Genomic DNA, 27,855 nt, shown 5'->3' with positions numbered 1-27,855 from the left:
AGGGAAAGACATAAAATAATTATTTGTAGCAAACTTTTACAAAATTTGTATCAAAAAAGAAATACTTAGGAAGAGAGCAGTTTTCCTGATGTAACTGGGAAATAGTTAATGGAGGAAGTGACCTTTCAGATGTGTCTCAAAATGAGTCAAAGAACACACGGTGAAACTGGAGAAGGGCCTTTCAAGCTGGAGAGAAAAACATACAGAGGCTCCCAGAGGGCAGAGGAAAGGAATGAGGCACTTTGAGGAGTGGCAGATCTTCCTGTGTGGTAGGCACGGGGCAGAAAAAGTGAAATGGGTCTTGGCTACCACACTGAGTCCTGAATGTAATGAGCGTTCTTAACATCTTCATTTTCTCGTATGGATTTGATGGTGGGGCTGAGGGGCTCCAGGGAGGCAGAGGAAGACCAGTTTTAAGGCATGTTACTATTTTACACATGGAAATGGAACAGATTAAATGGATGTCTGCAAATCCTGATGAAAAAATTATAGATAGTCCCAAGTTTAGTTAATCTTGCTGAATGAAAGTCTTAAAGTATGATGGCCCATACTGCTTATATAACAGAATACTTATTTTTGATTTAATATGGCTCACTACAAGATAAGACTAAATAATATGTGCCTCCGGGCATTTTATTTTGTATTTTTTTTTTTAAACATATTTATTGGAGTATAATTGCTTTACATTGTTGTGTTACTTTCTACTGTATAAGAAAGTGAATCAGCTATACATATACTTATATCCCTATATCCCCTCCCTCTTGCGTCTCCCTCCCACCCTCCCTATCCCACCCCTCTAGGTGGTCACAAAGCACCCAGCTAATCTCCATGTGCTATTAGGCTGCTTCCCACTAGCTAGCTATTTTACATTCGGTAGTGTATATATGTCCATGCCACTCTCTCACTCCATCCTGGCTTACCCTTCCCCCTCCCCATGTCCTCAAGTCCATTCTCTACATCCGCCTCTTTATTCCTGTCCTGCCCCTAGGTTCATGAGAACCTTTTTTTTTCTTTAGATTCCATATATATGTGTTAGCATACGGTATTTTTCTCTTTCTGACTTACTTCACTCTGTATGACAGACTCTAGGTCCATCCACCTCACTAAAAATAACTCAATTTTGTTTCTTTTTATGGCTGAGTAATATTCCATTGTATATATGTGTTACATCTTCTTTATCCATTCATCTGTTGATGGACATTTAGGTTGCTTCCATGTCCTGGCTACTGTAAATAGTGCTGCAGTGAACATTGTGGTACATGACTCTTTTTGAATTATGATTTTCTCAGGGTATATGCCCAGTAGTGGGAGAGCTGGGTCATATGGTAGTTCTATTTTTAGTTTTTTAAGGTACCTCCATACTGTTCTCTATAGTGGCTGTATCAATTTACATTCCCATAAACAGTGCAAGAGGTTTCCCTTTTCTCCATACCCTCTCCAGCATTTACTGTTCGTAGATTTTTTGATGATGACCATTCTGCCTGGTGTGAGGTGATACCTCATTGTAGTTTTGATTTGCATTTCTCTAATGATTAGTGATGTTGAGCATCCTTTCATGTGTTTGTTGGCAATCTGTCTATCTTCTTTGGAGAAATGTCTATTCAGGTCTTCTGCCCATTTTTGGATTGGGCTGTTTGTTTTTATGATACGGAGCTGCATGAGATGCTTGTATATTTTGGAGGTTAATCCTGTGTCAGTTGATTTTCAGCAAATATTTTCTCCCATCCTGAGGGTTGTCTTTTCATCTGTTTATGGTTTCCTTTGCTGTGCAAAAGCTTTGAAGTTTCATTAGGTCCCATTTGTTTATTTTTGTTTTTATTTCCATTTCTCTAGGATGTGGGTCAAAAAGGATCTTGTTGTGATTTATGTCATAGATTGTTCTACCTATGTTTTCCTCTAAGAGTTTGATAGTGTCTGGCCTTACATTTAGGTCTTTAATCCGTTTTGGGTTTATTTTTGTGTATAGTGTTAGGGAGTGTTCTAATTTCATTCTTTTACATGTAGCTGGCTGTCCAGTTTTCCCAGCACCACTTATTGAAGAGGCTGTCTTTTCTCCATTGAATATTATTATCTCCTTTATCAAAGAAAAGGTGAGCATATGTGTGTGGGTTTGTCTCTGGACTTTCTATCCTGTTCCATTGATCTATATTTCTGTTTTTGTGCCACTACCATACTGTCTTGATTGCTGTAGCCTTGTAATATAGTCTGAAGTCAGGGAGCCTGGTTCCTCCAGCCCCGTTTTTCTTTCTCAAGATTGCATTGGCTCTTCGGGGTCTTTTGTGTTTCCATACAAACAATTTTTTGTTCTAGTTCTTTGAAAAATGCCATTGGTAGTTTGATAGGGATTGCATTGAATCTGTAGATTGCTTTAGGTAGTACGGTCATTTTCACAATGTGGATTCTTCCAATCCAAGAACATGGTATATCTCTCCATCTGTTTGTATCATCTTTAATTTCTTTCATCAGTGTCTTATAGTTTTCTGGATACAGGTCTTTTGTCTCCTTAGGTAGGTTTATTCCTAGGCATTTTATTCTTTTTGTTGCAGTGGTAAGCAGGAGTGCTTCCTTAATTTCTCTTTCAGATTTCTCATCATTAGTGTACAGGAATGCAAGAGATTTCTGTGCATTCATTTTGTATCCTGCTAGTTTACCAAACTCATTGGTTAGCTCTAGTAGTTTACTGGTAGCATCTTTTGGATTCTCTAAGTGTAGTATCATATCAGGTGAAAACAGAGACAGCTTTACTTGTTCTTCTCCAAGTTGGATTCCTTTTTATTTAACTTTCTTCTCTGATTGCTGTGGCTAAAATTTCCAAAATATGTTGAATAATAGTGGTGAGAGTGGGCAACCTTGTCTTGTTCCTGATCTTAGTGGAAATGGTTTCAGTTTTTCACCATTGAGAACGATGTTGGCTGTGGGTTTGTCATATATGGCCTTTATTATGTTGAGGTAAGTTCCCTCTATGCCCACTTTCTGGAGAGTTTTTATCATAAATGGGTGTTTAATTTTGTCAAAAGCTTTTTCTGCATCTATTGAGATTTTCTTACGGCTTTTGTACTTCAGTTTGTTAATATGGTGTATCACATTGATTGATTTGCATATACTGAAGAATCCTTGCATTCCTGGGATAAACCCCACTTGATCATGGTGTATGATCCTTTAAATGTGCTGCTGGATTCTTTCTGCTAGTATTTTGTGGAGGGTTTTTGCATCTATGTTCATCAGTGATATTGGCCTGTAGTTTTCTTTCCTTGTGACATCTTTGTCTGGTTTTGGTATCAGGGTGATGGCGGCCTCGTAGAATGAGCTCAGAGTGTTCCTCCCTCTGCTATATTTTGGAAGAGTTTGAGAAGGATACGTGTTAGTTCTCTCTAAAAGTTTGATAGAATTGACCTGTGAAGCCATGTGGTCCTGGGCTTTTGTTTCTTGGAAGATTTTTAATCACAGTTTCAATTTCAGTGTTTGTGACTCGTCTGTTTATATTTTCTGTTTCTTCCTGGTTCAGTCTCAGAAGGTTGCGCTTTTCTAAGAATTTGACCATTTCTTCCCGGTTGTCCATTTTATCGGCAGATAGTTGCTTGTAGTAATCTCTTATGATCCTTTGTTTTTCTGCAGTGTCAGTTGTTTCTGCAGTGTCCTTTTTCATTTCTAATTCTGTTGATTTGAGTCTTCTGCCTTTTTTCTTGATGAGTGTGGCTAATGGTTTATCAATCTTGTTTATCTTCTCAAAGAACCCGATTTTAGGGCTTCCCTGGTGGCGCAGTGGTTGAGAGTCCGCCTGCCGATGCAGGGGACACAGGTTCGTGCCCCGGTCCGGGAAGATCCCACATGCCGTGGAGCGGCTGGCCCCGTGAGCCATGGCCGCTGAGCCTGCACGTCTGGAGCCTGTGCTCCACAATGGGAGAGGCCACAGCAGTTAGAGGCCCACGTACCGCAAAAAAAAAAAAAAAAAAACCCAATTTTAGTTTTATTGATCTTTGCTATTGTTTCTTTCATTTCTTTTTCATTTATTTCTGATCTGATCTTTATGATTTCTTTCCTTCTGCTAACTTTGGGGGGTTTTTGTTCTTCTTTCTCTAATTGCTTTAGGTGTAAGGTTAGGTTGTTTATTTGAGATGTTTCTTGTTTCTTGAGGTACGATTTTATTGCTATAAACTTCCCTCTTAGAACTACTTTTGCTGTATCCCATAGGTTTTGGGTCATCGTGTTTTCATTGTCATTTGTTTCTAGGTATTTTTTGATTTCCTCTTTGATTTCTTCAGTGATCTCTTGGTTATTTAGTAGCCTGTTGTTTAGCCTCCATGTGTTTGTATTTTTTACAGATTTTTTTTCCTGTAATTGATATCTAGAGCGTCGTGTTCAGAAAAGATACTTGATATGATTTCAATTTTCTTAAATTTACCAAAGCTTGATTTGTGACCCAAGATGTGGTCTATCCTGGAGAATGTTCCATGAACACTTTGGAAGGAAGTGTATTCTGTTGTTTTTGGATGGAATGTCCTATGAATATCGATTAAGTCCATGTGGTTTAATGTGTCATTTAAAGCTTGTGTTTCCTTATTTATTATCATTTTGGTTGATCTGTCCATTGGTGTAAGTGGGGTGTTAATGTCCCCTACTCTTATTGTGTTCCTCAGTTTCCCCTTTTATGGCTGTTAGCATTTGCCTTTTGTATTGAGGTGCTCCTGTGTTTGGTGCATAAATATTTACAATTGTTATATCTTCTTCTTGGTTGATCCCGTGATCATTCTGTAGTGTCCTTCTTTGTCTCTTGTAATAGTCTTTATTTTAAAGTCTAGTTTGTCTGATATGAGTATTTCTACTCCAGCTTTCTTTTGATTTCCATTGGCATGGACTACCTTTTTCCATCCCCTCACTTTCAGTCTGTATACTTCCCTAGGTCTGAAGTGGGTCTCTTTTAGACAGCATATATTCGGGTCTTGTTTTTGTATCCGTTCAGCGAGCCTCTCTCTTTTGGTTGGAGGATTTAATCCATTCACATTTAAGGTAATTATTGATATGTATATTCCTATTACCATTTAAAAAAATTTGGGGGGTTTGTTTTCGTAGGTTCTTTTCTACTCTTGCGTTTCCCACTTAGAGAAGTTCCTTTAGCATTTGTTGTAGAGCTAGTTTGGTGGTGCTGAATTCTCTTAGCTTTTGCTTGTCCGTAAAGCTTTTGATTTCTCCATCATATCTGAATGAGATCCTTTCCTGGTAGAGTAATCTTGGTTGTAGATTCTTCCTTTTCATTACTTTAAATATATCATGCCACTGCCTTGTGGCTTGTAGAGTTTCTGCTGAGAAATCATCTGTTAACCTTATGTTAACCACTACCATACTGTCTTGATTACTATAGCTTTGTAGTATAGTCTGAAGTCAGGGAGCCTGATTCCTCCAGCTCTGTTTTTCGTTCTCAGGATGGCTTTGGCTATTCGGGGCCTTTTGTGTTTCCATACAGATTGTGAGATATTTTGTTCTACTTCTGTGAAAAATACCAGTGGTAGTTTGATAGGGATTGCATTGAATCTGTAGATTGCTTTGGGTAGTAGAGTCATTTTCACAATGTTGATTCTTCCAATCCAAGAACATGGTATAACTCTCCATCTAGTTGTATCATCTTTAATTTCTTTCATCAGTGTCTTATAATTTTCTGAGTACAGGTCTTTTGTCTCCTTAGGTAGGTTTATTCTTCGATATTTTATTCTTTCTGTTGCAGTGGTAAATGGGAGTGTTTTCTTGATTTCACTTTCAGATTTTTCATCCTTAGTGTATAGGAATGCCAGAGATTTCTGTGCATTAATTTTGTATCCTGCTACTTTACCAAATTCATTGATTAGCTCTAGTAGTTTTCTGGTAGCATCGTTAGGATTCTCTATGTATAATGTCATCTGCAAACAGTGACAGCTCTACTTCTTCTTTTCCGATTTGGATTCCTGTTATTTCCTTTTCTTCTCTGATTGCTGTGGCTAAAACTTCCGAAACTATGTTGAATAAGAGTGATGAGAGTGGGCCACCTTGTCTTGTTCCTGATCTTAGTGGAAATGCTTTCTGTTTTTCACCATTGAGGACGATGTTGGTTGTGGGTTTGTCATATATGGCCTTTATTATGTTGAGGAAAGTTCCCTCTATGCCTACTTTCTGCAGGGTATTTATCATAAATGGGTGTTGAATTTTGTTGAAAGCTTTCTCTGCATCTATTGAGATGATCATATGGTTTTTCTCCTTCAATTTGTTAATATGGTTTATCACATTGATTGTTTTGTGTATATTGAAGAATCCTTGCGTTTCTGAAATGAACCCCACTTGATCATGGTGTATGATCCTTTTAATGCACTGTTGTATTCTGTTTGCTAGTATTTTGTTGAGGATATTTGCATCTATGTTCATCAGTGATATTGGCCTGTAGTTTTCTTTCTTTGTGACATCCTTGTCTGGTTTTGGTATCAGGGTGATGGTGGCCTCAAGGAATGAGTTGGGGAGTGTTCCTCCCTCTGCTATATTTTGGAAGAGTTCGAGAAGGATAGGTGTTAGCTCTTCTCTAAATGTTTGATGGAATTCGCCTGTGAAGCCATCTGGTCCTGGGCTTTTGTTTGTTGGAAGATTTTTAATCACAGTTTCAATTTCAGTGCTTGTGATTGGTCTGTTCATATTTTCTATTTCTTCCTGATTCAGTCTTGGCAGGTTGTGCATTTCTTAGAATTTGTCCATTTCTTCCAGGTTGTCCATTTTATTGGCATAGAGTTGCTTGTAGTAATCCCTCATGATCTTTTGTATTTCTGCAGTGTCAGTTGTTACTTCTCCTTTTTCATTTCTGATTCTATTGATTTGAGTCTTCTCCCTTTTTTTTTCTTGAGGAGTCTGCCTAATGGTTTATCAATTTTGTTTATATTCTCAAAGAACCAACTTTTAGTTTTATTGATCTTTGCTATCATTTTCTTCATTTCTTTTTCATTTATTTCTGATCTGATTCTTATGATTTCTTTCCTTCTGCTAACTTTGAGGTTATTTTGTTCTTCTTTCTCTAACTGCTTTAGGTGCAAGGTTAGGTTGTTTATTAGAGATGTTTCCTGTTTCTTAAGGTAGGATTGTATTGCTATAAACTTCCCTCTTAGAACTGATTTTGCTGCTTCCCATAGTTTTTGGGTCGTCATGTCTCCATTGTCATTTGTTCCTAGGTATTTTTTATTTCCTCTTTGATTTCTTCAGTGATCACTTCGTTATTAAGTAGTGTATTGTTTAGCCTCCATGTGTTTGTAATTTTTACAGATCTTTTCTTGTAATTGATATCTAGTCTCATAGCATTGTGGTCAGAAAAGTTACTTGAAACAACTTCAATTTTCTTAAATTTACCAAGGCTTGACTTGTGACCCAAGATATGGTCTATCCTGGAGAATGTTCCATGAGCACTTGAGAAAAACATGTATTCTGTTGTTTTTGGATGGAATGTCCTATAAATATCAATTAAGTCCATCTTGTTTAATGTATCATTTAAAGCTTGTGTTTCCTTCTTTATTTTCATTTCGGATGATCTGTCCATTGGTGGAAGTTGGGTGTTGAAGTCCCCCACTATGAATGTGTTACTGTCGATTCCCCCTTTTGTGGCTGTTAGCATTTGCCTTATGTATTGAGGTGCTCTTATGTTGGGTGCATAAATATTTACAATTGTTATATCTTCTTCTTGGATCGATCCCTTGATCATTATGTAGTGTCCTTCTTTGCATCTTCTAATAGTCTTTATTTTAAAGTCTGTTCTGTCTGATATGAGAATTGCTACTCCAGCTTTCTTTCAGTTTCCATTTGCCTGAAGTATCTTTTTCCATCGCCTTACTTTCAGTCTGTATCTGTCTCTAGGTCTGAGGTCGGTCTCTTGTAGACAGCAAATATATGGGTCTTGTTTTTGTATCCCTTCAGCCAATCTGTGTCTTTTGGTGGGAGCATTTAGTCCATTTACATTTAAGGTAGTTATCAATATGTATGTTCCTATTCCCATTTTCTTAATTGTTTTGGGTTTGTTATTGTAGGTCTTTTCCTTCTCTTGTGTTTCTTGCCTAGAGAAGTTCCTTTACCAGTTGTTGTAAAGCTAGTTTGGTGGTGCTCTCTCAGCTTTTGGTTGTCTGTAAAGGTTTTAATTTCTCTATCAAATCTGAGTCAGATCCTGGCTGGGTACAGTTATCTTGGTTGCAGGTTTTTCTCCTTCATCACTTTTAATAAGTCCTGCCAGTCCCTTCTGGCTTACAGAGTTTCTGCTGAAAGTTCTGCTGTTAACCTTATGGGGATTCCCTTGTGTGTTATTTGTTGTTTTTCCCTTGCTGCTTTTAATATGTTTTCTTTGTATTTTATTTTTGACAGTTTGTTGAATATGTGTCTTGGCGTATTTCTCCTTGGATTTATCCTGTATGGGACTCTGTGCTTCCTGGACTTGATTACCTATTTCCTTTCCCATATTAGGGAAGTTTTCAACTATAATCTCTTCAAATATTTTTTCAGTCCCTTTCTTTTTCTCTTTTTCTTCTGGAACCCCTGTAATTCGAATGTTGGTGCATTTAATGTTGTCCCAGAGGTCTCTGAGACTGTCCTCAGTTCTTTTCATTCTTTTTTCTTTATTCTGCTCTACAGTAGTTATTTCCACTATTCTATCTTCCTGGTCACTTATCCGTTCTTCTGCCTCAGTTATTCTGCTATTGATCCCATCTAGAGTATTTTTCATTTCATTTATTGTGTCGTTCCTCATTGTTTGTTTCATCTTTAGTTTTTCTAGGTCCTTGTTAAATGTTTCTTGCCTTTTGTCCATTCTATTTCCAAGATTTTGGATCATCTTTACTATCATTATTCTGAATTCTTTTTCAGGTAGACTGCCTATTTCCTCTTCATTTGTTAGGTCTGGTGGGTATTTATCTTGCTCCTTCATCTGCTGTGTGTCCTTTCATTTTGCTTATCTTACTGTGTTTGGGTTCTCCTTTTTGCAGGCTGCAGGTTCGTAGTTCCCGTTGTGTTTGGTGTCTGTCCCCAGTGGCTAAGGTTGGTTCAGTGGGTTCTGTAGGCTTCCTGGTGGAGGGTACTAGTGCCTGTGTTCTGGTGGTTGAGGCTGGATTTTGTCTTTCTGGTGGGCTGGTCCACGTCTGGTGGTGTGTTTTGGGGTGTCTGTGGACTTATTATGATTTTCGGCAGCCTCTCTGCTAATGGGTGGGGTTGTGTTCCTGTTTTCCTAGTTGTTTGGCATAGGGTGTCCAGCACTGTAGCTTGCTGGTCGTTGAGTGAAGCTGGGTGCTGGTGTTGAGACGGAGATCTCTGGGAGATTTTCGCCACTTGATATTATGTGGAGCTGGGAGGTCTCTTGTGGACCAGTGTCCTGAAGTTGGCTCTCCCACCTCAGAGGCACAGCACTGACTCCTGGCTGCAGCACCAAGAGCCTTTCATCCACACGGCTCAGAATAAAAGGGAGAAAAAGTGGAAAGAAAGAATTAGTAGAAGTAGAAAGAAAGAAAGGAAGGAGGGAGGGAGGGAGGGAGGGAGGAAGGAAGAAATGAGGGAAGGAAGGAAAAAAAGAAAGAATGAAAGAAGATAAATTAAAGTAAAATAAAGTAAGATAAAATATAATAAAATTATTAAAATAAAAAAATAATTATTAAGAAAAAAAAAAGGACGGATGGAACCATAGGACAAATGGTGGAAGCAAAGCTGTACAGACAAAATCTCACACAGAAGCATACACATACATATTCACAAAAAGAGGAAAAGGGGAAAAAGATCATAAATCTTGCTCTCAAAGTCCCCTTCCTCAATTTGGGATGATTCGTTGTCTATTCATGTATTCCACAGATGCAGAGTACATCAAGTTGATTGTGGAGCTTTAATCTGCTGCTTCTGAGGCTGCTGGGGGAGATTTCCCTTTCTCTTCTTTGTTTTCACAGCTCCCAGGGTCTCAGCTTTGGATTTGGCCCTGCCTCTGCGTTTAGGTCACCGGAGGGCGTCTGTTCTTCGCTCAGACAGGATGGGGTTAAAGGAGCCGCTGATTCAGGGGCTCTGGCTCACTCAGGCCGAGGGGAGGGAGGGGCGCAGAGTGCGGGGCGAGCCTGTGGCGTCAGAGGTGGTGTGACGTTGCACCAGCCTGAGGCGCGCCGTGCGTTCTCCTGGGAAGTTGTCCCTGGATCCCGGGACCCTGGCAGTGGCGGGCTGCACAGACTCCCCGGAAGGGAGGTGTGGATAGTGACCTGTGCTCGCACACAGGCTTCTTGGTGGCGGCAGCAGCAGCCTTAGCGTCTCACGCCCGTCTCTGGGGTTCGCGCTTTTAGCCGCGGCTCGCGCCCGTCTCTGGAGCTCCTTTAAGCAGCATGCTTAATCCCCTCTCCTCGTGCACCAGGAAACAAAGAGGGAAGAAAAAGTCTCTTGCCTCTTCAGCAGCTCCAGACTTTTCCCCGGACTCCCTCCCGGCTAGCCGTGGCGCACTAACCCCCTGCAGGCTGTGTTCACGCCACCAACCCCAGTCCTCTCCCGGTGCTTCCGGCGCTCCGAGCAAAGCCGGAGCCTGAGCTCCCAGCCCCTCCCACCCTGGCGGTTGAGCAGACAAGCCTCTCGGGCTGGTGAGTGCCAGTCGGCACCGGTCCTCTGTGCGGGAAGCTCTCCGCTTTGCCCTCCGCGCCCCTGTTGCTGTGCTCTCCTTCGCGGCTCCGATGCTTCCCCCATCGCCACCCACAGTCTCCACCCGCGAAGGAGCTTCCTAGTGTGTGGAAACCTTTCCTCCTTCACAGCTCCCTCCTGCTGGTGCAGGTCCTGTCCCTATTCTTTGTCTCTGTTTTTTCTTTTTTCTTTTGTCCTACCCAGGTACGTGGAGGGGGGGTGGTTCTTGCCTTTTGGGAGGTCTGAGGTCTTCTGCCAGCGTTCAGTAGGTGTTCTGTAGAGATCGTTCCACATTTAGCTGTATTTCTGATGTATCTGTGGGGAGGAAGGTGATCTCCGTGTCTTACTGTTCCGCCATCTTCCCAGAAGGCCGGCCCTTCTGTCTGTGTTTCTCACAATTCTGTTGACTGACTAGAAGGTTCTTCTGCTTCCCAAGGTGTTGCCTGGGGTGCAGTGATGGCTGGAAGGTCCAAAGTGGCCTCACCAGGTCGCCATAGTGGGTGCTGGCGGGGAGCTCGACTGGAGCTATCAGCCTGGGGCTTCGGTTCTCACCCACATAGGCCTTTCCATGAACCTTCTAGAGCTTCATCCGCATGGTGGCCGGGTTTCAAGGGGGTGTTCACCTTTCTCTTCTTTGTTTGCACAGCTCCTGGGGTTCAGCTTTAGACCTGGTGCTGCTCTGCATGTAGGTTGCCCTCTGGCGTCTGGTCTTCATCCAGACAGGAGGGGGTTAAAGGAGCGGCTGATTATGGGGCTCTGGCTCACTCAGGCCAGTGGGAGAGAGGGGTATGGATGTGGGGCGAGCCTGCGGCGGCAGAGGCCAGTGTGACATTGCAACAGCCTGAGACGTGCCATGTATTCTCCTGGGGAAGTTGTCCCTGGGTCCTGGGACCCTGGCACTGGCGGGCTGCACAGGCTCCAGGGAGGGGAGGTGTGGATAGTGTCCTGTGCTTGCACACAGGATTCTTGGTGGCTGTAGCAGCAGCCTTAGCGTCTTCTGCCCGTTGCTGGGGTCCGTGCTGATAGCTGTGGCTCACTCCCGTCTGTCTCTGGAGCTCGTTTAGGCAGTGCTCTGCCTTCTGTGGGCAGACAGGGAAGGATTCCCCTCTCCTCACGCACCCGGAAACAATGGTCTCTTGCGTCTTAGGCAGATCCAGAGTTTTTCCCGGACTCCCTCCCGGCTAGCTGTGGCACACTAGCCCCTTTCAGGCTGTGTTCACGCAGTCATCCCCAGTCCTCTCCCTGGGATCCTACCTCTGAAACCCGAGCCTCAGCTCCCAGCCCCCACCCGCCCCAGCGGGTGAGCAGACAAGCCTCTCGGGCTGGTGAGTGCTGGTCGGCACCGATCCTCTGTGCGGGAATCTCTCCGCTTTGCCCTCCGCACCCCCGTTGCTGCGCTCTCCTCCGCGGCTCCGAAGCTCCCGCCTCCGCCTCCCGCAGTCTCCGCCTGCGAAGGGGCTTCCCAGTGTGTGGAAACCTTTCCTCCTTTGCAGCTCCCTCCCACTGGTGCAGGTCCCGTCCCTATTCTTTCGTCTCTGTTTTTTCTTTTTTTCTTTTACCCTACACAGGCACGTGGGGAGTTTCTTGCCTTTGGGGAAGTCTGAGGTCTTCTGCCAGCGTTCAGTAGGTGTTCTGTAGGAGTTGTTCCACGTGTAGATGTATTTCTGATGTATTTGTGGGGAGGAAGGTGATCTCCACATCTTACTCCTCCGCCATCTTGAGGGTCCTCTCCAAGGCATTTTATTTATTTATTTATTTATTTATTTATTTATTTATTTATTTTTTGCGATACGCGGGCCTCTCACTGTTGTGACCTCTCCCGTTGCGGAGCACAGGCTCCGGATGCACAGGCTCAGCGGCCATGGCTCACGGGCCCAGCCGCTGCGTGGCATCTGGGATCTTCCTGGACCGGGGCACGAACCCGTGTCCCCTGCATTGGCAGGCGGACTCTCAACCACTGCGCCACCAGGGAAGCCCTCCAAGGCATTTTAAATAGGCTTGTATTTTACTTACACTTGTGATATCTGGCACATATCATAATATGGGTGCATCTGTATTTCCCACTCACACAGGTTCAACAATACAGAGAATGGTCACTCTAGGCTGTTTTGGCCACTACATCGGTTGGGTCATATGGTCTGTTCATAGGATAGTAGTAGGTAGTTCTGAAAATTTCAAATGAAAACATTAATTAGGTCAGTTTGCTGCGTAAATCACTGTTCAAGTCACTCAGGTAAAGCAGCTTGCCTGGCATCTGCCTGACAACTCTTGAAAGTTTAATATACTGTCAGTGAGACTGTTACATATGACATGCATGGGACTCATTTGCAATTCGGAGTTAATAACACACAGTATCCTTGCCAAAGTCGAGCCTGGCCTTCATCAAATAAAGGATTTTTTATAGGTTTTATTTGAAGTGAAAATTGTACTGTTAGGCTATATCAATAAATACAGTAGATGTATCCTAAGGACTGTGGCTTTAGAATCCCATGAACATTAGTAGTTTGTGGGCTCAGATGAGTTTCTCTGAGGCACATGGGAATTCATTAGTATTGATGTTTCTCTATCATTTAGGTCTGTGATGGGGTCGAACAAGGAACCAGATCTTGTGCATCTCGAGGCCAGAACTGTGGATGGTCGTAAGTAAAGGAACTTTTCCACGACATTAATAGTAATTAATTTTATCGATCTGCCATGAATCGCATCTGTGTTAAGGGAAATCACAGTGGCAATAATCAATAATCTGAGTTGTTTGGACCTGAGGACTTTTTTTTTTTTGGTCTTAGTTACCTAGAGTTGTCTTAATAATTCTCTACAACTCTCATCCAATCAAGGGGTTTTTCTTTGCAGGGGATGATAAAATTCCAAAATTTCTTATTTTTTAAGTAAACACTTGTTATTATTGCATTATTGCTGCTCTCTTGTTTTGATTTGTTTTGCCAGTTTCCTTATTTCATCAGATATCATCCAGCCAATGCCTCAGCGTCTAGTGGGAGATTTGACAAAACACTTGGAAAGGGCTTGTAGAAGAGCATCATCCTGTCTGTCCCCATCGTAAGCGGCAGGAGGCAAAAGTCAGCTGGTGGTTCTGAACATCCCGTTAGGTTGGCTACAGTGAAAGACTGTGTTTCCTATGGATGTTTTGGCTTTAGCACACGATGGAGAGCAAAGCTGAAGAACCACAATCCAAACCCCTGTCTGCATGACTCACAAGTTCACTCACTTACTGTGTGACCTTGAAAAAGTTACTTAAACTCTTTATGCCTCCATTTCTTCACTGTAAATTAAAGAAGTTAATAATAATGATTCCTATAGTAGCTAATATTTACTAAGCACTTGCCCTGTACCAGGAATTATGCTAAGGGCTTTCTATACTTTATCACAATTAATCTTCACTACAGTTCATAGGTGGTGGTTCCCATTTTACAGATGAAGAAACCAAGGCATGGAAAGTTTAAGTAATATATTTAAACAATAACAGCATGGATTTCCTTCCCCTTCTTTGTTCCTGAGTTTCTCCAGGAGGGCTAAGCATTTCAGGGGGTACTACTAGGGAACTACAGGTGAAAGGGAAAAAGGAAAAAGAGAAAAGGGGGAAATGCATAGAAGGAAAATAGATGAGGGGAGAAAACCCAGGTGAAAAAAAAGCGGTCTCAAGTGCAGAGAAAAGGAAGAGAACAGACTCTCCAATTACCACAGTGCCAAGAGGCTGGCCAAAGTTGTTCAGCACTGAGCCAGAGGGTGATAATCTAATTTTTGAGACCTTCTCTGTTTTAAAAATATCCCTCACAATTCACACACTTCATCATCACTGACACTGAGCCTGTCTACTTGCCCTCCACTTTTCTGATGCAAAGGCAGATGATACCCATGGTTTACCAGCTCACAGCTCAAAGAAGCTGGCCACCCCTGCCATCCAAACTCTCCAGAAACCACACCTACTCCATTACTATGTGCTCACAGGGAGATATTTTTATCTCCAGAGGTTTCTTTCCCTCTTTGGGGAATGAATATATTCTTTGGCAGAATCAGTGTGGGGATAGATCAGCATCCAAGCTGACCATCTCCTTTCTCCTTTATAAACTCAGGCAGAGCTCTGATATGTAATGTGCCCAGATTGTACCTGACACAGAAAAATCTCAACAGTTTAGAGCTGCTTTCCCACCTTTTCATAAAGTGGGCTCTCTCTGGTGGTGACCGGAGCTGTTAATATCTTGGATTCCATGGTTCAGTTCTCAGTACACAGTAGCCAGAGCTGTCTTAAGTCAACAGTTGCCATGCCATCTGTTTAGAGCTTTGTTTTAGTTCCCATTGCTCTAGTAATAAAGAACACAGTTCTCACCTTTACCTGTAGCTGCAACATAATCTGCCGCCTGCCCATTTCCTCAGCCTCATCTCACTCTGTGCCCTCCTCGGTCATCACCTGCAGGCCTTTGAGTTTGCTTTCAATTCTTAGAAACTACAAAGTTCTATGTCTCCATAACAAGACTCTAATACCTGCTGTTTCCTCTGCTTGGAATACCTTTCTTTATTCCCCCTTCCCTAACCAATTCAGTCTAAGGTATTACTGAAGATCGTTCAGATTAAGATTAATCATCATTTCTAATTTTTTTTAACTTTTTGAAATAATTTTAGGTTCACAAAGAAGTTTCAAAATAATAGTATGGAGTTCCCCTGAACCCTTCACCCAGCTTCCCCCAATGATAACATCTAAAATAACCATAGAACTATATCAAATCCAGGGAGAGCATCCATTTCTTAAGGAAATCTTTCTTGAAGTCCTAATCTAAACCAGTTTATTTTGCTTGCTTTCATCCAACTCTATTATTTTTCTTTATTGTATTCATCCTAGTTTGAAATTACACATTCCATTTGATCACAAGTTTTCCTCTCCACCAGCCTATTAAGTTCTATGTGTGCAGGAGCCACGTATACCTTTGCTCAGTATTGCATCTCCAGCACATTCTACAGTGTCTACATGCAGATGGAGCTTAATGAATATTTATTGAATGAATGAACACATAGTTGACCAATTGTCAGGGTTACCAGCTGGCTACCTAACCTCCCTTACCAGGTTGTCTGATAAATTTAGAGCATTGCATCTCAAACTTGAACATGCATACGACCCACCCAGGGATCTTGTTAAAATGTGGATTCTGATTCAGTAAGGGCCCAAGAGTCTGCAGGTGAAGCTGATGCCTCTGGTCTGTGGAACACGCTTATAGTAACAAAGTCCCACAACGAAAGAGTAATGAAAGAGCTTTAGGGTCTGTCTCCCATGACTACACCCCTTGTTTAGAAAGCTCTGGATGGAGTTGGTAGCATCCCAGGTTGCTTTTATTTTCAAGCTTTGGGGGATAATGCTGCTTTCTGGCTTGTGGCATTTAATGCACATTACCCTGTATTCTGAAAACAACACGGCTGTCGCTTTCCCTGATCAGCACGTTTTCTCTCACCCAACATTATTCCTGTGCTCCCTGCAGGCACGGAGGTTGATAATGCCAAACTGTCATCTCAGGCTCAGCTTTCACAAGGCATGAAATATATCAGTTCTAATTTTATTTATTTTATTTTACTTTTCTGCAAAGACAGCATCTTCAGAAACTATCCAAGAGTGAAAATTCAATAAAGGGATTTAATTTGAAAAGTTATCCCTGTCAAAACAAAACAAAACAAAACCTACCAATTGAAATAAAGGATCTAAGCATAACTCCTGACCTGACTAAACATAAAAAAACAGTGAGATTTTCTCAGTATCATATTCCCTCTGTGTGTCTGTCTGTCTGTCTGTCTGTCTGTCGTTCTCCAAGAGAGTCAGTAAACATGGCTTCAGGTCAAAGAAACAGAGGAGGAGGAAGGAAAGAACACGGAGAGGTCAGAGTAGCAAGCTATTAGCAAATATAACTGAGAGTGTATTTATCAAAATCAGACTCCAGGGCTTCCCTGGTGGTGCAGTGGTTGAGAGTCCGCCTGCCGATGAAGGGGACACGGGTTTGTGCCCCGGTCCGGGAAGATCCCACATGCCGCGGAGCTTCTGGGCCCGTGAGCCATGGCTGCTGAGCCTGTGCATCCGGAGCCTGTGCTCCGCAACGGGAGAGGCCACAACAGTGAGAGGCCCGCATACCACACACACACACACACACACACACAAATCTGATTCCAGGCTGTTTCATTTGCTCCAAGAAATCCAGTATCTCTATGTTATCTCTCTCCCCATTCCGGAATTGGGATCCCTCTTTTTTCTCCATCCTTTCATTACTGTTTAGTATATGAAACCCATTGTTTATATTCTAGGTCATACATCTGGTAGGGTGTATGTCAAAATAATATGATTTTTTTTTTTTACTTTGTAGCAAGTAATTTTTTTCTGATTTTAATGGGTTTAGGAATTTTGTAGACAATGCACTGAGGCATGTGACACAGAAAAAAAATCCCTCCTTGCTTATTTTGCTTATCGCCATGGGGTGGATGGCAAATGCTTATGTGGGCTTGTTATTCGAAGTTTAGTTTTAGTGTCGTTTCAAATCTCCCTAGATTACATTTTATAATTAATTTCTGTTTCAGTTGAAGTCTCCATATTTGAGGGGAGGTGAGCTCTGGAAAGCTTTCGCTCTATGAAGGTCTGTGACCTACACAAACATTTCTTGCCAACTGTGCTCTGAAATCTGGATGTTTCGTAGTTAACAACCATGACAAGGATGTTATTCTTTCTTGTACTACCTCTCTGCCTTGGGAAGCAAGCTGAAGAGAGTAACCCAAATTACAATCAATCACAGGAAGTATTTTTGGAATATTTTTAACGTGCTTATTGGATGTGGCATTTGTTATTGGCCCCTGCGTTCAACCGAGGACAAATTGACAGGTCCTCATCCAGGAAACAAAGATTTTACTGTTTAAATACCCTGTGTGTTTGTGTATGTGTGAATGTGCACACGCATTGTGTGCACCCAATACATTAAAACTGCTACCCAGTACATTATTATAATAAAAAGGAAACCTACATTCTATTGATTTACCTAATATAGGTACAGGTGTGTGTGTGTGTCTGTGTGTGTGTGTGTGTGTGTGTGTGTGTGTCTATGTATGTATGTATGTAATCTGTGTAGTTAGAGAGAAAAAGTTGTCCCAACTCTTGGATTGAAATCTTTGTGAAAAACTGTATCTTATTTAATCTTGGTTCCATGCACAAAACATAGCTCAGAGCCTGGCACATTCATGTGTGTTGACTTAATAAATATCTGTGTGTGTCACCGTTGGGCACGTCTTGTTACAGAAGGGCCTTTAACCATAGGGTGTGTAGAGTCCCTTAGGGCTAATGGATGAGCGTGAGAAACTCATGACTCCCTGAAATTGTATGCCAGTATGTATATGTAATTTGGAGGAAAAGAATATAACTTTTTTGTGTGTGGTATGCGGGCCTCTCACTGTTGTGGCCTCTCCCGTTGCGGAGCACAGGCTCCGGACGCGCAGGCTCAGCGGCCATGGCTCACGGGCCCAGCCGCTCAGCGGCATGTGGGATCTTCCCGGACGGGGGCACGAACCCGTGTCCCCTTCATCGGCAGGCGGACTCTCAACCACTGCGCCACCAGGGAAGCCCCAAGAATATAACTTTTATCAGAATTCTTTGCGTGGGAATTACACATGGGTCTATAGTTTTATATTTATGCTCATCTATTACATCATCTTGTAAGAGAACCTGCAGTACCAAGTTTGAGCTTTATTGCTTCTCCCTTTTACTTCTGAAGTGAAAGACCTGGCCAGTGACCTGAATTTTTTCTGTACTTGTAGTGATCCGTGCCACCGGGGACAGGGGACAATTACTGGTCTCCATGTCTATTTGCTTGAGTGACTAACCTTGAAACAACTTGCCATAGGATTAATCTCTTTCTTTGGGGAAAAACAACCTTGGCCCTTTAACCAGCTATGAAAAAGACTGCCCCCAAACTCTTTCTGAAACGAAACTCAAACCAGCATTTTATAAGCTGAGATAAAAATCAAAGGAAAATCACAACTTTGCATAGCCACCATCTCACTAATTCTTGTTGTGGGTAGGAACTGGACATCTCATTTCTGCTTTTCACTTTCCACCCCTCCAATCGAATTTCCATATTGAACGGCATGCATATCAATATCTGGATAAGGTGAGCACTGCTGAGATACTGCAGGAAGGTGATAGAAACCTCAGTTCTCATCAGTCCCCAGTATATTAGCAATGAAATGGTTTGAGTTTACACTATAAGCATTAATTACTTTTATACCAACAGAAGTAGCAACAATGACAATAAAAAGATAAGTAGTATTCCAGTGTATCAAGGGAAAAGTAGATCCACTTCCTGACCTTCATTCTTATTCCCCAAAGTTGGTAATTTTATTTATTTTTTAAAAAATATTTATTTATTTAGGCTGTGCCGGGTCTTAGTTGCGGCATGCGGGATCTTTACTTGCAGCATGCGGACTCTTAGTTGTGGCACGCATGCAGGATCTAGTTCCCTGACCAGGGATCGAACCCAGCCCCCCTGCATTGGGAGCATGGAGTCTTACCCCCTGGACCACCAGGGAAGTCTCCAAAGTTGGTATTTTTTTAAAAATATGTCTTCTATATTATTCCAGAAATTGTTTAGGCTTATACTGATAAATATGTATGCGTGTACACATACATACACACTCACAAATATTCATGTTGTAAAACTGTTATGCCAGATTCAGTGTGGGTGAATGCAGTAGCAAGTTAAAAATCTTTCTGTATCAGTATATGTAAATTTAGCCACTTCATGGCTAATCACTACATAGGAACCCCATTAGACAGCCAACTATAATTTTGTTAATCACCATCTCATTAATAGATAAATAGATGTTTGGCTGTTTCAAAGAGTGTTGATACATACATGTACGCACATATTACCTATTTGGTGAATAAGCATTCAAACGTGTTTAGGGAGCAAGCACTGCTCAAAGAAAAATTACTGACGGGAAATCCCTGGGATTTCCCTGGGAAATCCAAGAACGTGTACATTTTTAATTTTTATAGGCATTGTCACATTTCCCTCTGAAATAGATACATCATTGCATACTCTCTAAATATGAGAATGCCTATGTTTACGTACCCTCAGTAGTCCAGGTTGTTATGAAAAAATTTTTAAACATAGCCTGTCTGATGAACAAAAATGTGGCATATCCTTATTGTTTTAATTTGTATTTTTTTACTTAGGAGTGAGGTTAAGAATTTGTATTTATTTTTCTTGGTTATTTGTATTTCCTCTTCAATGACCCTTCAAAAGCTATCAAATCTCTTTAATGTTCTAGAGAAGAATGTTATGCATTATTTGCATTTTTATGCAAATCTAAAACATATCAAGCTTGCCACTCCAGCTCGAGTACACCAACTGACATTATTAGACCCCATGTTTCATAGCCTTCTTTTACCTTCTTTTTCAGTCAGTTAATGTATTAATCACTTCTAGAGTGGGGCCCGGGAAGAGGTTAGAAGTTTCCACTTCTTGTCAGTTTCAGATTCTGATAGCTCCCCGCCACTGAAGCCGAATCTGGCCTCTGTACCCCAACACCGAATTAAATCTTGGAGACAGAGTTTTGGGTGAAGTGGAAAAGAATAGTTTTATTGCTTTGCCAGGCAAAAGGGGCCACAGCAGGCTAATGCCCTCAGAACGGTGTGTCCCAACCTGTAGGGGGGTAGTGAGGAGTTTTATAGCAGTGGTTCAAAGAGGAGGGTGTAATCAGCTCATGGACATTCTTCTGACTGGTTGGTGGGAAGGTAAGTGGGAATTAGCATCATCAACCTTCTGGTTCCAGCAGGTCTGGGGTCTAAGTGCTTATGGGCAGTATACCATTAACTTCTCCCACCTGGTGGGGATTTCAGTATCTGCAAAACAGCTCAAAGATACTGTTATGTATATCCCTTGAGGGGGGAACCAGGACCCTGCCCCAAGACTGCACTATTGTTTCTTGACTGGTCCTCCCTTGTCTCTGCATCCCCTCCCTTCCCTAATGAGCAACCATTTGAACCTGCCTGTTGGAACTCAGGGAAGGTCTTGGAGGCTGAATGATGCCTATATCCTGTAATCAAGAAATGGGGCTACAGAAAGGCTTTTGTGTCCAGGAGCCCCACAGGGTCCTGCTTGGTTTCTTCACTTCCCAACACGTTTACCAAATGCCTTCTCCCCTCTCCTCTCCTATGCCTAAATCAAGCTTCCAGACTTAGAGAGTCCAGTGGCACCTACTGATCTTGGAGAGGCAGCAGTGAGTGGTGGTGTGAAGCAATATCTTAATTCCCTGCCCAGGAATTGAACCTGGGTAGCTTGGATGAAAACCAGGAATCCTAACCACCACACCCCCCTGGCTCTTGCCCCGAGTGAAAAATGCATTTCTCACAGAGGCAGAAACTGTAAAAACATGTACAAAGTTTATTATTCGATACATAGCACAACAAGTGGGAGAGCATACAGAGAAACAGTTTGTTAAGACAGAAGTAAAGCAGAGATGCACGCCCAGAGAGAAAGCGTTTGGGCGTCCTCCCTTAATGAGGAGTGCAGTTAGTCAGAAACTAGGCAGAGATACACACCCAGAGAAGAGTGTGGGCTCACGGGCCCAGCCGCTCCGCGGCATGTGGGATCTTCCCAGACCGGGGCACGAACCCATGTCCCCTGCATGGGCAGGCGGACTCTCAACCACTGCATCACCAGGGAAGCCCTAAAGAAGTGATTTAAATCACTTATTAGGACAGTCCTTCTGGGTCTTTATCTTCGGCCAATTATCTTGTTTGTTTTTTCACACCTGACTGGTCCTAGGACGCTCCCCAACATGCATGTGCAACTATTTGCTAAAATGGATCCCACCACAGAGGCCTGTGGGTGCATGTCCACACATATTATGGGGTGATGCCCCCTCCCTCTTTGACCCCCAAGGAGCCTTCCTGCACATGTGCAGATAGGGAAGTTTTCCTTGACCTCAGGAGTGGTCATCTTATCTCTTTACTTCAGCAGAGCTCAGCTTCTGCCACTAGCTTTGTCCTTGGAGTGTCTGGGTGAGAACAAAGCTTCAGTTTTACTCCACTTGACAAACACCAGCTGTCCAGCGCAGGGGCCCATCTATCTCCTACCTCACCTTCCCCCTGAGAGACATGAACCCCAAGAAATCTTTGCTGGGAGCATGAGGGACGATGGTCTGTCTTCTGTCACTTCTTCAGGCTGGCAAGGGACTCATAGACCGTATCTAGTTGGGGTCATGGAGCTCTCGCCCTGTCTCATTAAGGGACCCCAGGGTGACTTTCCCTGTTATTCTGGCAGGATCTGTTCTGAGGAGTGGCTGAGATCTCTGCATCACCATTATCCTGATGTGAAACTGTTGCAATCTGAAAGAGACAAACTTAACAAGTTTGAAAATATTGAAACTATCAGTAAAAGAATTATTGTAACCAGTGGCCAAAGCAGGAGTAAGAACCAAGTTATATTTGGTAACAATTTTTGATCCTGGTCCAGATGGAGTCAGCCCTTGGGTTACCCTGTCCAAAGGAATGGAGCCATTTGCTGTGGCCATATATATTTTTTGATGTCTTTTTTAATTAGCCTAGTGTTATTGATGTAGATATAACAGATTCAGAAGTAGTTGGAGGAGTGACAACCTGAACATTAATAGACAAAATAGATCTTTTTTTTTTTTTCAGGAAGATAAGCCTGAATCCCAGTCTAGACCTGGCACTTTGAGGAGACCTGTAGTCAGGTAGCCAGTTGTCTAGTTTTATCCAAGTAGGTTTTAACCTTTGATGTGGTATTAACACATAAACCAAAGCAGTTGTCACGGTTAATGATTTTAGTGTTTTTCTAGGTATGAGAAAGGTGAGAATTTGAGCTCATAAAAATCCTTACCTGAAAATATCTAACCATCTGAAGGCCCGTTTTGTCAGTTTTTTCCCAGAGCACACAATGCCTCATTCCTGATCTCCACCCTGAACTCCTTTCAGGGGGTGTTGAAGGTCAGCAGCTGCACGGCTTCAGATTTAATCTTTGTAGAGGCAGACAGCAAGTGCCACTTTCCTGTCGGCAGGGCCCCTTCATGGTCATAAATTTGACCATGGTTGGGGGGCATTGTATGACTATTTTGTCCCACAGTGCTAGGAACGCTCAGTGTGCCATTACTGGACTAGGCCTTGTGAGTAGCCAAAAGTCTTTGGACCTCCTGCTTTACTAGTCTCTTATGGTCTAGGAAAATGTTCCCTCTTGTTGCTTCTTCCTGTATCTACAGTTTCACTCTTACAGTCATTGATCTCATATGGGACTATATACCATCATTTTATCGGAGGCTCAGTCACACATTTGGTAATGCAAGAAACAACAATTTTGTAAAACAGGCAAACATAGAAATATAGCTAGCAGTATTAGTAAGGCCATAAGTAAGAATTTAAGTTAAGAAATTTTCATTAGGTACAGCCTAGTACATCCCCAGCTTGTCTGGCTTAGTCTATTTTTCACCAGGCCTTATCTTTAAGCGAAGTTGTATACATTGGCATTGTCCATAAGGCATTTAGCCCAATCTCCTAGTGTTACCAGGCTCCTTATCCTTAGCATAGTCTAATTGTTTCTTTAAACTTGAATGACTGTAGCCTGGTGTTAATCTCCTGGTTGTAGATCATGGAGCATCTGATCTTTATCCAAAGATTGATTACAAAGTTAAGCTTCAGAAGCCAACTTACAGTGTCCCTTTAATAACTCAATTAAAACTTGTAACAGTATAACATAACAGCAGGGAACTATCTGGGAAGTGAGTCTTTGTAAACACAGAACTTAACTAATGAAACTACGATAATATTTAGTGAAACATAATTTTTTTAAATTACCCCCATTTTTATTAAACACAGCCAAGGGCTCCCCTGGTGGTGCAGTGGTTAAGAATCTGCCTGCCAATGCAGGGGACACGGGTTCGAGCCCTAGTCTGGGAAGAGCACGTATGTCTTCCCATAGTGCTGACTGTTTCATCTACAGCTATTGTTGACCCATTTTAAATTCCCTGATTTAGGAGTAGACCGTTGCCATACTACAAGGGCATCAGGGTAGCAGAAGTCTGACAATGGGGGGTTAATCTCGTAGAAGCAGAATGAACTTTCTCTACGTGTGCCATAATCTTCATAGGTCATTGTGAAATAATACTTACTTACTTAACCGAAGTAACAAAAGATTTCAAAAGCAAATATAAATCACTTAAAGGCAAAGAAATTCACAGTCTGTTATCAAAAGCAGCATTTCTCTTAATATAGAGAGAGAACCAAATTTCAGTCTGGTACCAGCTTACTGTTAACAGCAAAATTTATTTACCTAATGAATTTCAATTTAGTCTTAATCAGTCTTAACAACGTACCAAATTTTTTTTCATAGTTCCTTTTCCACAAAACTTTTATCACTTCCTGGATCCATATTATCAATATCTTGCCCATTTTTTTTCATCTATAAACAGCTAAATGTAGGACAAATTTATTAGCATCACTTTCCCCAACAAAAATATCTCCATACTTTATATCTTCTCTGGCCAACAACATATATCCTACTTGCTTTACACACTGAAATGCTTCTCTTGTCACTTTGGTAGCTTTGATTACATATTATAATTTTTAACCCTTAAAAACCGGTAACCTCTAGTGAAAACCAAGAAGAAACCAGGTGTAACTGTTGGTCATACTGGCATTTTCTGATTAGCAAACTCAAGATCACATTCCATAACCTCTAAAAACATGTATTTTTCCAAAGCACGTTTTTTTTTTCTCAATGTGGTACAAGGCGTGTGTCAAATAAACCCAAACATCTTTAGTTTCTGTCTTGTATTTAGAATTGTTTGATTTGTGAGCACTTTTCTTTTCTAAGCCAGTTAAATAGAGCTCATTTACAAATTAACTTCAGCAGTATTATGCAAAGACAAAGACACATACTGAGACATACATATATGCAGACAGAGATCTCATAGTTTCCCGCTTGAGGCTTAAATTGTCTCTTTGCCTCTTTTTTTTTTTCTTTTTTTTTTCTTTTTCGACTTGAAGTTTCGCTAAGCAACTCAAGGCCGAAGTCTCAGGCAAAGTGGGCCGTGTTTGTTCCGCAAGGACATGATAAGAGTTAACCTCAAGCTTTCTCCTAGGCATATTTTTATTCTCTCAGGGTCAGAATTTGGAAATAAACCAAAAAGTATTTTAACAAGCTAGATTTCTCTAATTGCACATGCAAAAAGAACCGGTTTTACAATTTCAAAAAAAGCTTTATTTTAACCAATTTTCTCCAGAGTCTAAAGAATATTGTGGCCCTGTTGTCAAAAAAAAAAATCATCTTTCCTTTCTGTAGTCATAGTTTCATAGCTAAAATATGACCGAATAGTGCTAAAACTGGCCCTAATAACAGGGGCAGACTGGCTGATAAAATGTTGTCCAAGCAGGGATTGTTTCTCTGGGGAGGTGGGGTCTTAGTTTGATCAGAAGAATCTGGAGCACTGAGGGAACTTGCAAGAGTGGGGGAAGCTTGGTTCCCCCCTGAGAGTTGGGAGAAGTTAGAAGGGGATCATTTAGAATGTTAGGAGAGATTTTCTGTTTCCTCAGGCTTTTGATTATGGAGCCACATAGAGCAGGATTATGATAAAAGGCCATGAAAACTTGAACATAGGGAACCTTAGTCCATTTTCCCATCCTGTGGCAATAAAGATCCAATTGCAAGATACCCATTTTCAGGCCATTTTCCATCCCCCAACTTATATAAAGGCCAGGCACTCTTACAGTAAAATTTAAGTTTCCAGTTCTTAAGGATACACTCCAGAGGTGTTTCTTCTAGCTTAGAAAGGGATCCTCCCATGTTGAGTAACCTGCAACTGAGAATAGAGAGTGATCCTAGAAATGTAACCCAACATCCTAGATACATTTAGGAGGCACCTGAAGGGACTTCAGAGCATCCCCTGAATTCCCTTTGACCTTATTGCCTGACGGGGTTTTGAGCGTCCTCTACTCCCCCACCGATTTCTAACCAGACGTCTCCAGTTCTTCTTGGTACCGTGTGCACAGTGTCCTCCTTTCATACCTGGAGAGGACATTCAGACCAGTGCAGAACGGTTGCCAGGTTTCTCCTTGAGCTTTATAGGCAACAGATAAAGCCTGGGATGCCGGCTGCTTGGAAGTGGCCAGCCCAATAAGTAGTTCTTGGGCTGCCAAGGCCTGGAGTGAAGGGGGGACTCCTGGAGGAATTGGAGTTGGCCACAATGGAAAATGCCCCGGGGGTCAGGACCTGAGGATTTTACTTGACACTGACAACAATGGGCTGGGCAGCAGAGAGGGTACACTTAGTCCTTCCCCCAGAGGGTGTTAAAGTATCAGGTGAAAAGAAGCCTTGCTGTGCAGGTAAGGTGGGAGAGATCACAGAAGCTTGGGAGAGAGAGTGAAAGTCAGGAGTCTCCAGCCAGCAGTTTGGGCTTTACCTTGAGCTCCCAGGCTTTGGCACCACTACCACTTTGTCTTTCTAGCAGTGTCCTTCTGACCCCATTTTTCATATTGCAAAAGTCTCCTAATTTCAAAGACTATTGATTTCAGTTTGGCCTCTCTGACTTAGCAGCCTAAAGACAACCCTGAAAACCAACCAGAAAAGCATAAAATAAGATAACACGAGCCTCCCCACACAGCAATGAAAAACCTGACAGTGACAGTGCAGTAACAGGCTCAGCTGGGCAGCTTTCAAATTAGGTCCTTTGTATCCATTATGTGCTACTGCTCCCCCTGCCTCCTGAGTGCTCACCCATCTGTGAGGAGATCTGTGTCCTTAACTCCCATCCTGAGGGGGAGAACACAGAGGTGCACAAGAGAAATTTGTCATCCCCAGATCTTTCATGTGTGTGTATGTGTGTGTGTTCTGAGAAAACTTTACTAATGGACCCTGAAGTTGGAATTTCATGTAATTTTCACAGGTGGTGAAATGTTACCCTTCTTAGGATTTTTTTCAACCATTAAAAAATGTGAAAGCCATTCTCAGTTCATGGGTCACACAAAAACAGATGACAGGCTGGGTTTGGATGGACCAGAGTCTGTGTCAACCTCTGAATTACACTGTTGCAAACACAGTTGAAGCCCACAGTACCTCTTCCCAAATTGCATCTTCCGATTACCCCCACTAACCGTTCTTCTGAAATGGGTGTCAGTCATTCCTATTCATACCATTACCTTCTATTGTTTGTGTCTGTATCCCTAAACAGTGTATAATATTGATTTGCATATTTTGAACTTGATAGAAATGTTATCATACTTTGGGTTCTCTTCTGCCTTGTCGCCCAGTACTTTGCGTGGCACTCTGTCCATGGTGCTGAGTGGAGCTCCAGTGCAGTCTTTTTCACTGCTGTATCGTTTTACACTGTGTGATGATTCTGCCTATGTTATTCGTTCCTGTGCTAGTGAATGGGCACTTAGGTTGCTGCCTGCTAAAGTCCTTTCTTGACATGTCTCATCTCTTTTCACCTTCACCATGACCTTGTTAGATGTCCAGATCTTAACTCCAGGACAAAGGACTGGGTTTCTCCTGGGTCTTCAGGCTCCCCCAGGACTCAGCAGCAACAGTCCATATAACATGCATGTGTGGCAATTTCTAAGGGTTTGAAAAATTCCTCAGGTTTCTGACTCCTGCTTTAAAACAAGAACAAAAGGTAGCGTAGTAAAGATCTTGCCACTTACTCATACCTCCCCCTCCTTTGCCCCATGTGTTCTCAAGCAACACGGATGCTAGGATCGTGCATTATATTCCTATTATTTGGCTGGTGCCGCTGCACTACTTACAACAGCTCTTGGAGGTAGGACCTATGATTATTTTCCTCACTTTAATTATGAGGAAAATGAGGCTTACAGTGGCTAAATATTTTTGCCATTGCCGCAGGCTAAAATTTGAAGCCAGGTCTGGTTCATTGCAGACCTATTTATTATCCATTCATTTGAAAAGCATTGTTGGACATCTGTGCTAGGCCAGCTGCCCTTCTAGGCATGAACGGAGGATAGTAAGGGATGTTGCAAAGGCCCTACTCTCATAGAGCTTAACCTTCTGGTTGGGGAGATAGGTTATAAACAGATGCATAGTGCCAGGTGATGGTATGTTCTAGGAAGCAAAACAAAGTAGAGTCTAGATAAAAAGTGACGGGGCAGGGCAGGGGCCACTGTCAAAGAATCTCTGATAAGGTGGCATTTGGTTTTTCAGCCAAGTCCTTATGGAAGTAATGGAAAGCGCT

The 27,855-nt window shown here is 42.2% G+C and overlaps 1 protein-coding gene across 3 annotated transcripts in view; it reads left to right on the top strand.

Annotated features, from left to right (window-relative positions):
- The window catches only part of SORCS1 (sortilin related VPS10 domain containing receptor 1), a 275,703-nt gene that overhangs the window by 96,962 nt on the left and 150,886 nt on the right, over positions 1 to 27,855 (top strand). For all 3 annotated transcript variants that reach the window (XM_007470452.1, XM_007470451.1, XM_007470450.1), the window contains exon 4: positions 13,195 to 13,259. In XM_007470452.1, coding sequence (XP_007470514.1) covers positions 13,195 to 13,259 — 65 coding nt within the window. The remainder of the gene's footprint in view (positions 1 to 13,194; positions 13,260 to 27,855) is intronic.

Source organism: Lipotes vexillifer, unplaced genomic scaffold (assembly GCF_000442215.2).
Source record: "Lipotes vexillifer unplaced genomic scaffold, Lipotes_vexillifer_v1.1 scaffold916, whole genome shotgun sequence".
In the NCBI taxonomy this organism is placed as follows: Eukaryota; Metazoa; Chordata; class Mammalia; order Artiodactyla; family Lipotidae; genus Lipotes; species Lipotes vexillifer.
The sequence above is the reverse complement of the archived record's forward strand: the minus strand, read 5'-3'. Positions and strand labels throughout refer to the sequence as shown.